Source organism: Tachypleus tridentatus, chromosome 1, assembly GCF_004210375.1.
Source record: "Tachypleus tridentatus isolate NWPU-2018 chromosome 1, ASM421037v1, whole genome shotgun sequence".
Lineage (NCBI taxonomy): Eukaryota > Metazoa > Arthropoda > Merostomata > Xiphosura > Limulidae > Tachypleus > Tachypleus tridentatus.
This window is the reverse complement of record NC_134825.1, coordinates 49,849,303-49,862,825: the sequence shown is the minus strand read 5'-3', so window position 1 is coordinate 49,862,825 and position 13,523 is coordinate 49,849,303. Positions and strand designations below refer to the sequence as shown.

At 35.1% G+C, this 13,523-nt stretch overlaps 1 protein-coding gene across 6 annotated transcripts in view; it reads left to right on the top strand.

The window, feature by feature from the left end:
* The window catches only part of LOC143247975 (puratrophin-1-like), a 216,870-nt gene that overhangs the window by 169,647 nt on the left and 33,700 nt on the right, over positions 1–13,523 (top strand). For 5 of the 6 annotated variants that reach the window (XM_076496506.1, XM_076496505.1, XM_076496503.1 and 2 more), the window contains exon 10: positions 2,402–2,524. The exons of the other annotated variant lie outside the window; for it this stretch is intronic. In XM_076496506.1, coding sequence (XP_076352621.1) covers positions 2,402–2,524 — 123 coding nt within the window. The remainder of the gene's footprint in view (positions 1–2,401; positions 2,525–13,523) is intronic. 6 annotated transcript variants of the gene reach the window in all.

Here is a 13,523-nt window from a genome sequence, read left to right as displayed (position 1 = left end):
TTCTCTCTCATGTCATTTAAGCAGTGTGCCATTGCTAGTGGTGGGACAAATAGGATTTTAAGTTGTATTTACAGAAAAATTAAATACAAGTCTAAAAACGTTATGATTTCATTGTATTCAGGTCAGGACTTCTTACCTTAGAAAGAACATTGAACTATTAGAAAAAGTTCAGAAAAGGACTACTAAAATGATGCTTGGGATACAGGGGTTGTCATACAAGGAGAGGTTTGTTTTATTTTGAAAAAAGAAGAGTTAATGGGTTGAAATGTTTAAGATTGTAAAGAGAATTAATAGTATGATGCACCCTCTTTTCTCATACTTTCATACTTAACAGTGAGAATATTGGGACTAGGGCACAAACTCAAGTTTTGGCAGGGTATGAGTCATATTCAGCTGATACATTTATATTTTTCTAACAAGGTGGTTTGCCTCTGAAATGGATTGGCTTTGGATGTTGTGGAAGCAATAAATACAAGTAAGCTTAAGAGAAAGTTTGATAAGTATATGATTGATAAGAGCTGGCTTTAAAGGGTTTTTATTTATCGATAGTTTTAGTTCAGTTTAGAGAATAGGACAGTGGAGATTCACCAGTAGGTCCCATCTTGTCCTAAATCATTATGTTATGTTAAATATCATCTCCTTCCCCAGGAGGAGAACCCCTCAGTTCAGTGATAAGTTTGAAAGCTTATAGTGTTCATATTCTTGGTTAAGTCTCTACATTGGGCACAGCACAGATAGCGAACTTTTATTAAAGTTTTATACTTGACAAATCCACCAGGGAAAATGTGGTTTAATTTGTTAACTTCAAATTATTTTTTCACTTTTAAATATCTCTATTTTTTCATTTATACAAGTTTTTCTGAACTCACAATTAAGTTACATATTTCTTTTCAGTATGTTTTAGTTAATTTTGATAAAAATTAAAAATAAACATTTATAGACGCTATTCAAAATTTTCATGTTTTTTATCATTGTTATATTTTTATGTTGAAACACCAATACTTTCACTGTATTTTGTACAACTAGAAAATTGTACAATAAACTTAAAGGTAGCGAATGTTTACTTGGTTTAATAACATTGAGTCATCATGAAAATATGTTTAAATCTATTGTAATAATACTCGGTTTTAGGTCCTAAAAATGCACAAACATCTCTAAAAACGCATGCATGTTCATTTTAACAAATGTAAACGAAATGCGGATGTAAATATATTTTAGTAGACATTTTATAGAACAACATATTAAAAACTTAACAAAGGCTAACGTCAGGTGATAAAAACTTTATAATTGTATTTATTAATAAGTATTAAGTACCGTAACATTTAGCCCTAAAGCAAAACAAAAAACGTTCCCTTGTTAACTTATTGTTTTATCGAATAAGGCTGTACTTAATAAAGGTTTAACTAAAGTTAGTCCTAAGCCAAATGGGCTTGTAGATTTCGGTGTGTGCGGTTATGATTATTTTGTACTATTTTTGAAACCCTGTGTCTATAGCAGTACTGTTGCTGTAGCGATATTAACCTGACAGCAAGTGTTTCGCTAGTCTCAAAGAAATATCTGTCTTCAAAAACGTCTTTTCACTTTTAACCTTTTCTTGCGAGATAAAAAAAAAAAAAAAGAAACTGAATTGAATAATATAATCATTATAATTAAAGTAAAATGCACACTCCAGTATAATAGACGTTGTAATTCATAAGTCCATTAACAAAAAAAAAAAAATCATATAGCCAATATATAAACTCGATCTCAATTTTTAGTGTTGTAAGCCCACGTATTCGTCGCTGAATCACCGGGGAGGGCGCATTTGCTTTGCGAATCTTCGTCAACTTCAAATTCTATTTGTCGTTACCATAGCATTTGTTCAACTTCAAATTCTGTTTGTTCTTTTATTAATTATATCAGGGAGTATGCTCGGCTTCATCGCAGTGGATTTTTCATGTTTTAGGATTCTCTGTCGTTACCATAGCAATATCAGGACGTTTCTTGGAATTGGATAAGGATGTGTTATCGTTGCCTGTTCTTTCCTAAACACGCTATTGTACGAGTTATTCTACTTTCAAAAGGAGAATGGTACTTTTATTTGAAGTTTTGTGTCCTTTATCACCATGTGGCTTAAAATCTTACAATACAATTATACTTCCTTGGAAAGATCTGTGATCTCCAACCTCTCCACACTGCTATACTTCCAATGTATGTTTACATATATGAGAAAAAAGGCATGAATTCTAGTTTAATTCCATCGTTAACATCCTAGACGTTAATAGTGAAGCTTATAGATATAGATTTTCTGTGTCAGTGACGATAGTTGTGTTTTCGCAAAAACTTCTTTTTTTTAAAAAAAAAAAGGGGGCGTTTTTGAACTAAGAATATTTTTTGTAGTGTGAACTTTTTTCCTCACTAGGTATTGGGATGGCTATGTCAAGCTGGGCAGGAAACACTTGATAAACACCAAAATGTTGCAGATTCCTTGCCTGTCATTAAAGAACAAGAAGAAGAGTTCGAGAAATTTTATTTTTTGGCTATGGTAGGTATTAGAATTATATCACACTTAATTTTAAGTACGAATAAAAAAATTAAAACCAAACTCTCGTAATGTTTCGCAGTAGCACCCTCTAACGATCATCTTGTTCTTTAAGACTGGCCAATATAACATGAATAGAGCCCACCATTCAAGCACTTAGATCTTTTTAAAGTTTTTCATTTCTTTGAAATCTGACTAACATAATTACCTTTAAATTGTAGAGCGAAAATACTACCAACTCTAACAGAAGTCACTATTCCAGTACCTTGATGTCATGAAATTTAGGCGTAAATTCAATTTTTCATTATTTTTGTTTGCAAAGCATCATTATAGTTATTATATTTTACTTTAAAGTATATTTTTCTGTTTTTGACAGTAAACTATATTTACTTAAAAGCTCATAAACTGAACATCCAAAACACTATTTTAATTAAAGATATTGACCATAAAATACAGCACAATAAAATAATCCTTGTTCATTATTTTACCAGCATATAGGATAGCTGACTGTGTGTTCCATCTAATAAGAATATATCCATTGTACCAGAGTATACAGAATACAAGCTCTACTTTGTTTCATTCAAAAGTCGTCTTAAGTACTGGGGTGTATGAATATACTATGGATTTTTGTATTCGTAATATTGTACAATTTATTGTTCGCATTGTTTGAATGAAAATTTCATAGAACACATGATCGAGAAAGCCTTCAAGTCGAACTCGTTCTACCTACATTTGTTCCTTTCTCTTTCTCAGAAACTGATATTACTCAATATTATATGTTGCTTAAGGCTGCCGACAGAAGCGCCCCTTAATGATTAAGCACAGGTAATATCTACAGGGTGGCCCGTATATATCTTACGTATCCAGTGTATTTGTGTGCTGTCCCTCATTCTCGCTGCATAATATTATGCGATGCCATGTTCTGTGAGACATTTTCTTCAACATAGCAGGGGTTATTGTTCCAAATGCTGCAGTAACAGCTGCCTTCAACTCATCATTAGTATTATTGAATATAACATAATAACATATGGATGGGTAGGGACTTACGGGCCACCCTGCAGAAGTCACGGCCCCAGTAATGTTGAACTAAGAATGACCAGTCACATGTTAGCGCTTGTCACACTAATTACATGTGAATATTTTTTTTGCGAACCAAGAAGCGTTGCATTTTGTCAGTCTGGTCTGGAACAATAGTATATTGTAGTAGAACTTGATATTCTGTCAGTCCTGTAAAGGCGATAGAACCGTGTAACAGTAACTACACACAAAGTTTGTGTATCTAGTGTTGAAGAAAGATTGTTCATTTTGAATTGTACTTTATGTCCATTCTAGTTACTTCATTTTACATCGACTCTGTAAGAGATTTAACATTACTCCGTAACTGGTATATTGAGCGAATCTCCTGTTATCTAGTGGACCTTTACTGTGAATCTCAAAGATTAATTTTTATTGGATATACATCAGTAGTACGGAATATACAGTGTGCGTCAAAAATCATTAACCGAGGAGAAACTGTATAAATAAGTCAATATCGGAATACAATAATAACATTCACAGTTGACTGTTTTAATTGTTTTTTCTTTGAGTTTAAGAAAGGATATTGAGTACTCATCGACTTCTCGCACGCTGCATGTGCAGGTCTTGTTGATTTCCGAATTTTTTATGTTATCGATTAAAGGTGTAGCCTTCCATCAGACAAACGAAAATATTTCAGTTACTTAGGTAAGACACAGATTGGACAGAAAACTTTACAAACATCGAATCACTTAGGTGTTTTTATCTATTACCGAAATGGTTAGTGCGCGCGCACGTTACAAAACAAATTGTTTACTTTAAGCCAGAAAAACCATATAATTTTATTGATCGCTTGGTACAAATAGTAATAATTAGTAATAGTTGGCAAAGAGCTATTTATAAGCATGATAAAGTGACTTATTATGAGGGAAACATACTATATGTTTCGACAGAACATTGCTCTGTCTTCTTCACAGACCGGTGTTCTGTCGAAGCGTATAGTATGTTCCCCAAAAATAAATCCCTTCATTATGTGTACAAATGATTGTTTGCCAGTTTATCATATTAACATAAATTGCTTTAATACTCATGTTATACTAACCATTGTTTCTGTCTTTGACATTTATTTTTAAATGCTATAAAACCCTAACTTCGCTTGCTTGTTGTTTAGGCGTTTAGCATCATTGTAAAATGTCAAACCTTTCTAATGTAAGACTAGTTCCGTTTTTTTTTATTAATCTCGTATAGAAGTTATTTTACAAATGAGATACGATTATTTGATTCCCGTGGAAGCATAAAGAATCAAAGAAGATTTCGTTCTTTTTGCGTTTGTTTTACCACAAATAAAATACGTTGGTGTGATGTACCACATTCGTATTACAACTGTCGTTTCAATAAATCTTTGTAAAAAAAATACCTTGTATGTTTTATAACATTTTAATTCTAGCATGTGTATGCAATGACAATTTCATGTCGGCGATACTTGCGATCTTGGCCAATCAAATACATGGTTTGTAAATCAAGGAGTGACAAACAACGCATGGCATTATTAATATTCATTACTAAATTAAGAATAATATAGATGAATGACCTGACTCTTGTGATGTTGTTCTTTCTAATTTACTTGCTCGTTTAATTTTTCATTAAAATGAAAATTAGGGAGCCGTATGAACATTCCAAGCACGTGGCTAGTCTGGATTTCTGAAGGTAATCCTTTTTCGTATAAACAATAGACGAGATAACCCGTAAATGAAAAACAAAAATGATGTTTAAACTCGACCAACTCTTACTTAGTAACTTTGTAGTAAGTAAATATAAAAAAAAATTTCCAAAGGTTGGAGCTAAATCCCAGGAACCCAAATGCGTGGGATTACCGCTATGTTTTTAGTAAATTTAAAAAAAAAAAAGTTTATATCAACTAGTCCACGTGTGACTGTGATTCGGTTTATTATACATGTGTATTGAACACAAATTTGGAACAAGGTCTTTGAAAGTAACATGTCTTCTGGAATCTGTAACACCTCTACTTATTTGTTTACTTGTATCTAAGATGCCATAACAGTAAATTTACCTGAAGCGAGGATGTAATTTTATCGTCTTAAACGATATATTGTTAAATTTTTTGAGGAAATTGATTTCATGCAAGCATGTGGTCGCTCTATAATGTGCAAGTACTGGTCGTCATGACAACGATTCAGCCCCTCGGGCCGTGATACAGTCGCTGAGAGGTTAGACGTTATCTATCCTAAGCCGTTAACGCAGCTGCCGTTGAACTAAGGCGAGGCTACAGTGAATGTTGTAGCGAGTGTAGGATGAATGAAGTTGTACAGTGTTGTGTGTAGTACCGGCAATGTTAGCGGATGAAACGAACGGAGAAGAAACGGTAAGTGAAAATCATACAGAATAATTTAAAACTGTGTTGTTTTTTATCCGTCGCAGGTTGATCTTCGTACGAGTACAGTACACTAAACGAATTTTTATTACACACCTTAAAATCTTTAACGGTAGCCCTTTTTTTCTTCTGTCATTATTGAATGCCTAAACACTTTGAATGGTAACCATTGTACAGTTAAAAACTTAGTTACTACTTGTAAGAACGTTTTTAAAATATAATCTAACCATGATTATATGCTACAGCACTTTGAAAACTTGCTATACCTCATTCATTTATGTTTGTGCTTTGAATTAGCAAAATGTATACGTATAATCCGATAACTCGTATCTTTAATACTTGATCAACATTCCTCATTCAACACTACTGTTAAAAGTGCTGGTTCAGTGTATGGTAGTTGTTTAAAGAATACGTGAACCATGACTAGCAATTTGTACTCTTTCTACAAGTCATGTTACACTGTCTCTTGCTGGTTGAGTACAGAAATACAATATTGTAAATAATAATAGCGACCGTTAGCCACATTATGATGCTTATTGGTATGTGATATTCAATATTCAGAATCTTGGGAGACAAACTTATAAATACAGAAAGTGTACAAAAACCGTTACCTGAACAATAGCTGATTACGTAGAAATATTTATGCAGTTGTATATATACGTGCAAACCATGGTTGCGAGAGCAGTTTCCGTTAGCATTGAAGCACGGTGATTTTTCTTTCTACGTGAAATGGAACTAGGATCCTGCGCACGCTCGGCGTGTCCTCTGCTAGCTAAGCTAAAAGCTTAACCTACTAGCTACGAATATTGACAAATACGATTTTAAGCCTATACAAAATATTTTCAAGTCTTAGAAATCGTTGTTCGTCACATTGCTACTGTATCAGCATAATAGCTATTGCTAATGAGACACATTTAAATCAAAACTACCATATTGTGTGTCTCAAAAACGAGGCCTAACGTTAGGCGTTTTTTCAGATTTGTATTTGGTCCTCTTTGTCTTTGTGGTATTCAATTTTTTTCCGGGCTTGGGATTGAACCCATACTATTAAAAAAAAATGTATTCAACTGGGTGAAATGGACGTGTTTTTGAAAAAGGAAAAAAAATTACGTGTAAGCCTCAGAGACAACAAAGCAGTACAAACAAGTTCAGGTACTCAGTAACGGCAGAATTTTCACCCCAAGCTAAAAGGTTAGCCCACCACCTCTGTCTAGTAAAACACTATTTAACAATTCAAACAATAACACTTGAGAAAAATCCGAAGTTTTCAACTGTTTAAAGCATATTTGTTATATATTTTATGCTATTTGGTACTTTGTAATTGTTGAATAATTTACAGGATTTGATGAGCAAAATGGATACCTTAATTACTTCGTACAAAGATATTTCAACAGTTCTTTTTTATTTTACAAAATAAAAAGACTAAATCGTAAGCTAACAGTTTAAAGTAAAGTTCGTTACTTCGTAGCACAAATGCAAGTTTAATAAAGATAGAGCATTAAAAATTGACATCGTGTGGTTTCTACGTAATACTACAAGTTTAAAAATCGAGAATAGTAGGGGGTGAGGAGTAGGCCGTTTGACTGCTTCTGTTGCAGTTGGCCTTGAAATTAATCGTCGATTTTGTCTCTAAGGCGATATTCTTTAGAAGTGGTAAGCTCGAGATTTATAGATGTGAACAAGTGCTGGATGGAAGCTTATCTTCATGTTTTGTATGAGAGAAATTCAAAGATGTATGTACCTGTTTAACATCTTTAACAGACTTTTGTTTATATTCTTGTCTCTCAGCTGGCTGAGTGGCAAGCCTAAGGGCTTGTAACGCTAAAAGTTTGTTTTTGATACCCGTTATGGGCAGATCATAGATAGCCAGTCCACTGTGTAGCTTTTTGCTTAACAAGAAAGAAACAGTTAAGATGCTTTCAGAAGAAAAAAAAAAGTTAATATTTAAGGTTACTATTTGCACTATATGCATGCGTGTGACATTGAGTTTAGGGTTCGCATTTCGTGTGATAGAAGCTATGTAAGGGATGTGAATTGTAAAGACCTGTTGTTCACGTTAAGCTAAAAATAAAATCAGTTTATTGCAGGTCTTAGTATTTAATGTACAGAGTCTATTTTATTCTTCACTCATTATTTAGTTTACGTATATCAAGATATTAATCATGTACATTTGATTTCACATATCAGCCATTGTTTAAATGTTTGAATTCTGTACATTCGCCATTATGTTCTTGTATTTGTTGATCTCACATAGCCTCGTCCTCACTGAGGTCGTGTAAACTGGCAAGCAGTTGAGACTAGGAATTTGCCCTTTAAAGTTCTGTTTGTTTTATAGCAAAGCGACTTTGGGCTACTTCTTGTGTCCATCACGGGAAATTAACCCCCATATTTTAGCCTTATAAGTTCGTAAATTTGCCGCTTCCCTACAGGGTTGAGTATTCTTTAAAGAAAACCAATTGTCAAAAACTTACTTGAGGATTCCTGATTTCATAGTGAATTTAAAGTATAGGTGTGTGTGTGTGTGAATAGACCAACTGAAAGAAACGTTCAAGCCTGTGAATGTGAAGTTACATACGATGTATATTTTGGCATATCATATAATACTGTTGGTAGTTTCTGCGATTGCGAAATTTATTAACGATGATATTGGTGAAGTGCATAGGAAAAAATCATTATTTTGCAATTACTCTAATGTTTTTTTGTATTTATAGAAACAAATAAACTGAGTGGCACACACTATAAAACAGAATAATTAAACTCCATCTGTAACCAAACTATACAAACTTGTTCAAATGAAAGAACAGGCCAGAATGGATGAGTAAGGGGGAAACGGAAAGTATAATTCCATTATTTTTTTTATACTTAAGATTAAATATGGTAGATGAGGTTCCTATTGCCTTTCAATTGTAAATTTAATATTAGGTTGTTTGTTTGAGTAGAAAAGGAACGACGGTACAAATGCATTTCTGAATACACTAAAGCTGTCGTTAACATATTTGCGGTATGGAATAGGTTTGAGTTACGTTGACGTTTGGTTATTCAGTTTTTAATGGAGACAAAGTAAGGTACTCGTCAAACTCGTTGTCAGTATGGAAACCATGGCAGTTCCATCAACTTCTTCGTATATTTTCCTATCAAACAGAAAGTGAGACTGCTCTGTTACAAATTTCAGAAATTTAATGAATACTTCTCTAGTTTGTCCTATCACCATATAACCGTATCTTGTTTCAGATATACACTACATGGCTAAAAGTATGTGGATACCCCTTCTAATTAGTGGGTTCGGCTATATCGGCCACACTCATTGCTAACAGATGCATAAAATCAAGTATACAGCCATACAGTCTCCATAGACAAACATTGGCAAGTAGCATGGGTCGTACTGAAGAGTTCTGACTTTCAACGTGACACTGCCATATGCCACCTTTCTAACAAGTCAGTTCATCAAATTTCTGCCCTGCTAAAGCTGCCTCGGTTAACTGTAAGTGGTGTTATTGTGAAGTGGAAACGTCTAAGAGCAACAACAGCTCAGTCACGAAGCGGTAGGCCACACAAACTCACAGAACGGGACCGCCGGGTGCTGAAGCGCGTAGCGCGTAAATATTGTCTATCCACAGTTGCAACACTCACTACTGAGTTCCAAACTTCCTCTGGAAGCAACGTCAGTACAAGAACTTCATGAAACACACAAGCCTAAAATGACCATGCGCAATGCCAAGCACACCGCCATTGGACTCTCGAGCATTGGAAATGAGTTCTCTGGAGTGATGAATCACGCTTCACTATCTGACAGTCTAACGGGTGAATCCGAGTTTGGCGGATGCCAGGAGAACGCTACCTGCCTAAATGCATAGTGCCAACTGTAAAGTTTTGTGGAGGAGGAATAATGGTCTGGGACTGTATTTCATGGTTTGGACTAGGCTCTTTAGTTCCAGTGAAAGGAAATCTTACTGCATACAATGACATTTTAGGAAATTGTGTGCTTCCAACTTTGTCATGCTGAAACAAAAAAGAACCTTCCCCAAACTGTTGTCGCAATGTCCCATTACGCAAAGCGATGTCCATAAAGACATGGTTTGCCGAGGTTGATGTGAAAGAACTTGACTGGTCTGCACAGAGCCCTGACCTCAACCCCATCGAACACTTTTGGGATGAAATGGAACGCCGACTGCGAGACAGGCCTTCTCGCTCGATATCAGTGCCCGATTTTACTAATGCTCTTGTGGCTGAATAGGAGCGAATCCCCGCAGCCATGTTTCACAATCTAGTGGAAAGCCTTCCCGGAAGAGTAGAGGCTGTTATAGCAGCAAAGGGAGAGATCAACTTCATAGTAATGCCCATGGTTTTGGAATGAGATGTTAAACATGTACATAGGGGTGTGATGGTCGGATGTCCACATATTTGTGGCCATGTAGTGTACATTAGTGTACAAAGTTTCAATATCAAAATTTTAACAGTTTATTTGTTCATCAAATTTATAACTATTTCGTCCTCTGGGGGATTCAGAACTTTTTTTTTTACTTTAAATTTGTTTATATCATAAAAGGAATTAAAGTTCCGAAGAAACCAGCTATTTGAATTAATTCATACCTTTTACCTGGTTGTGGGATAACTGGAGCATTTAATGAATCAGAGACCTGGGCTGTTTCATTACCTTTTCTTTTCTTAATGAGTAACGACATAAATCCGTGAAGGTTAAACTGATAATAAGATTAATTCAGATAATTCAGTCCTAAAAATGTGGTTTTTGATTGGTGCGTTTTTACTTCCTGTGTAACAATTCAAAATTACGTGGAAAGAGGAGGACTAGAGTAAGATTATACTTATATGTCAGTATACTGCTGATTGAATGAAAACTAGTTAGGCAGCGGTAAATTGACCAATTTACAACTCGCAACTTCGGAGTTCTATTACTAGCGGTAGATAGAGCGCAGATAGTCCATTGTGGAGCTGAAACAACAAATCCAGACCAAATACTTCATTCTTATGCGTTATTGTGTTATTTTCAAGTTATTCGTCTAATATTTATGTAGCCTTATTAAACTTAACGTCAGCACGTAAGAGGTTTTTGTTGGTTTTTTGTTTTTTTTTGCGATATATATATATATATATACAGTGGGCGCCGTTAAGCCGCGGTATTTGGGGTTTCAATCTGCTTAACCGCGGCTTAAACCTTTGTGGAAAATTGAGGAAGCTACTGGTACATCATCATCAATGGAGTGATTTCTATTGGGTTTGTAGCCAATATTTATACAATTCCACAAAAATATCGGATTATCGAATTAAAAATAATACTTTAATTATTGATCACTTTTTTCACGGATTTACCGCGGATTAACTTTAATGTATGGAGAGGTGTGATTTGGTAACAATGGCGGCCTCCATAAAGCTGACATAGAGAGCGGATAAGGTAGATTAACGGTCGATTTCTATTGTAATATATTTTATTTATTTCCCAAATTAAAGCAAATCCTTTTTAAATATCCCCTTGAAGTTATAAAGCCAGAATTAAATTCGTAAGCCGCGTTTTTACACGTTCTTAAATTAGCGGTGACAAGACTTGCTACAGAGGCTTAAGCGATTTCGCGGTTTTCTGGTCCGCGGCTTAATGGCGCTCCACTGTATATTTTTTCATTTACATCTTTCCCTTCGTTAAGAAAACTAACTAAAGTATTTTTTCTGTAGTTTTACATAGTTTTTCCATAATTCTGAAAACATCTGTGAGGTATTCTTTCCATATCGCTTTTTAAAATATTCAACTGTTGAAAATTTAACTTTATCTCTTCTCAGCTTTTTAGCTACTGAATGTACGACAGACTAGTAATATCCTAGAGTATGAAACTATTAAACTTATGAATGTAAATCCTTGCAGAAAAGGCCCGGCATGGCCAGGTGATTCGAATACCTATATCTCCGAACATGTTCACCCTTTCAGCCGTGGGGGCTTTATAAGGTTACAGTCAATCCCATTATTCGTTGGTGAAATAGTAGCCCGTGAGTTGGCGGAGGGTAGTGATGACTAGCTGCACTCTCTCTCACACTGCTAAATTAGGGACGGCTAGCGCAGATAGCCCTCGTGTAGCTTTGCGCGAAATTCAAAAACAAACAAACCTTGCAGAGAATGAGTGGTAATTTTAAATAATCAGTGAAAATCTAAGAGCGACACAACTATTGATAAGGTGACTTGTGACCATAATATGATTTACTGTGTAAAGTAGGACGCTAGAATGTGTTATTTTCAGTGCTTTTTCCCATATATATGTATAATATATCTATACTCCACAGCACAGAAAAAAACGTCATCCATTTTATTAGTTATGATGTACTTGCAACAGTTAATAAGAATCCGTTCTAGCCAGTGGTATCATTACACGCAAAGTACAACCTCCATCATGTAGGCTTCTCCTCAATTCAATTGCCTAGTCATAATATGGGATATCCAGATACTTTTAATATAGTTTGTTGCACGTGTTGCGAAAATGTATAAATTATTTTTACATTCCTTCTTGTCCCCCGCTGATACAGCTGCAAGTCTATGGATTTACAACGCTAAATTCAGGGGTTCAGTTCCCTTCGGTGGGCTCGGCAAATAACCCGATATGGCTTTGCTATAAGAAAAAACACACACACATACATTCCTTCTTTCGTTATTTGTAAGGGCAGTTTTAGTGTACTGACTAAGAACGGTTTACTTTTTACAAACTTGTGTGGAACTGTAAAGAACTAACTGTAGCAACGCTCCTTGGTCTTATACATTGTATGACAGATGAACAGAAATGTTTCTTCAGGGGCTTTCTCTGTTGTTTCATCCCTGTCAACCTCATAGCCTGCAGTCTTGAGAAGTTCGTTCATAAGCCCATATGGCGCCGCCACTATCTGCGGTAGAACTAAGACTGGCACAGCGGTACCTGTGTCAACACACAACTTTCATGACTCAATTAATACTCCCTGCTAGGTTATTATAGCTTGCGTTGTGAAGTGTGCAGGACGTTCCGTATATATCCCACGCAAAAAGTACCCTACATATTTTTGAACTTTTTTTTTTTTACTCTGAATGTACTGAATAATACTTACTATTTACTGAGGCAGACATGATGTCAAAATCATTCACTTCAATGAATGGATAATACACGTTTATTCGATCTGACACAAATTTGATCTGCCAAGTTTTGTTTTTACTCAATACGTATACAGGAATTATCTTTCTTAATTTTTCCGTGTATGTATGTGTGTGTGTGTGGGGGGGGAGTATTTTATATAGTAACTGTGGTGCAGGAAATTTGAAAACTACAGTTTTAAGTGTACCATCTTGTTCATCTAGTAGGTTAACATCTAGAAATAAAATCCTCAGAGTTGCTAAAGAAAAATATGCAGGGAAATTTACTTTGGTTTTTTATGAGTGTTCTAATAGTAGACAATTGTCATGATAGATTTCTCTACGCTCGTGAGTGGTTATTTATTCCACTAATTTTCGTACTTCGCTTGTTTGCATGTTTACGCGAAACCTCAGGCACAAAACCACTAGGCTTTGTGAATAATGGTTGGGTGCAGGAAAAAAAAAGGCCAATGCAGCAGGAAACTGTTGAAAAACATGTT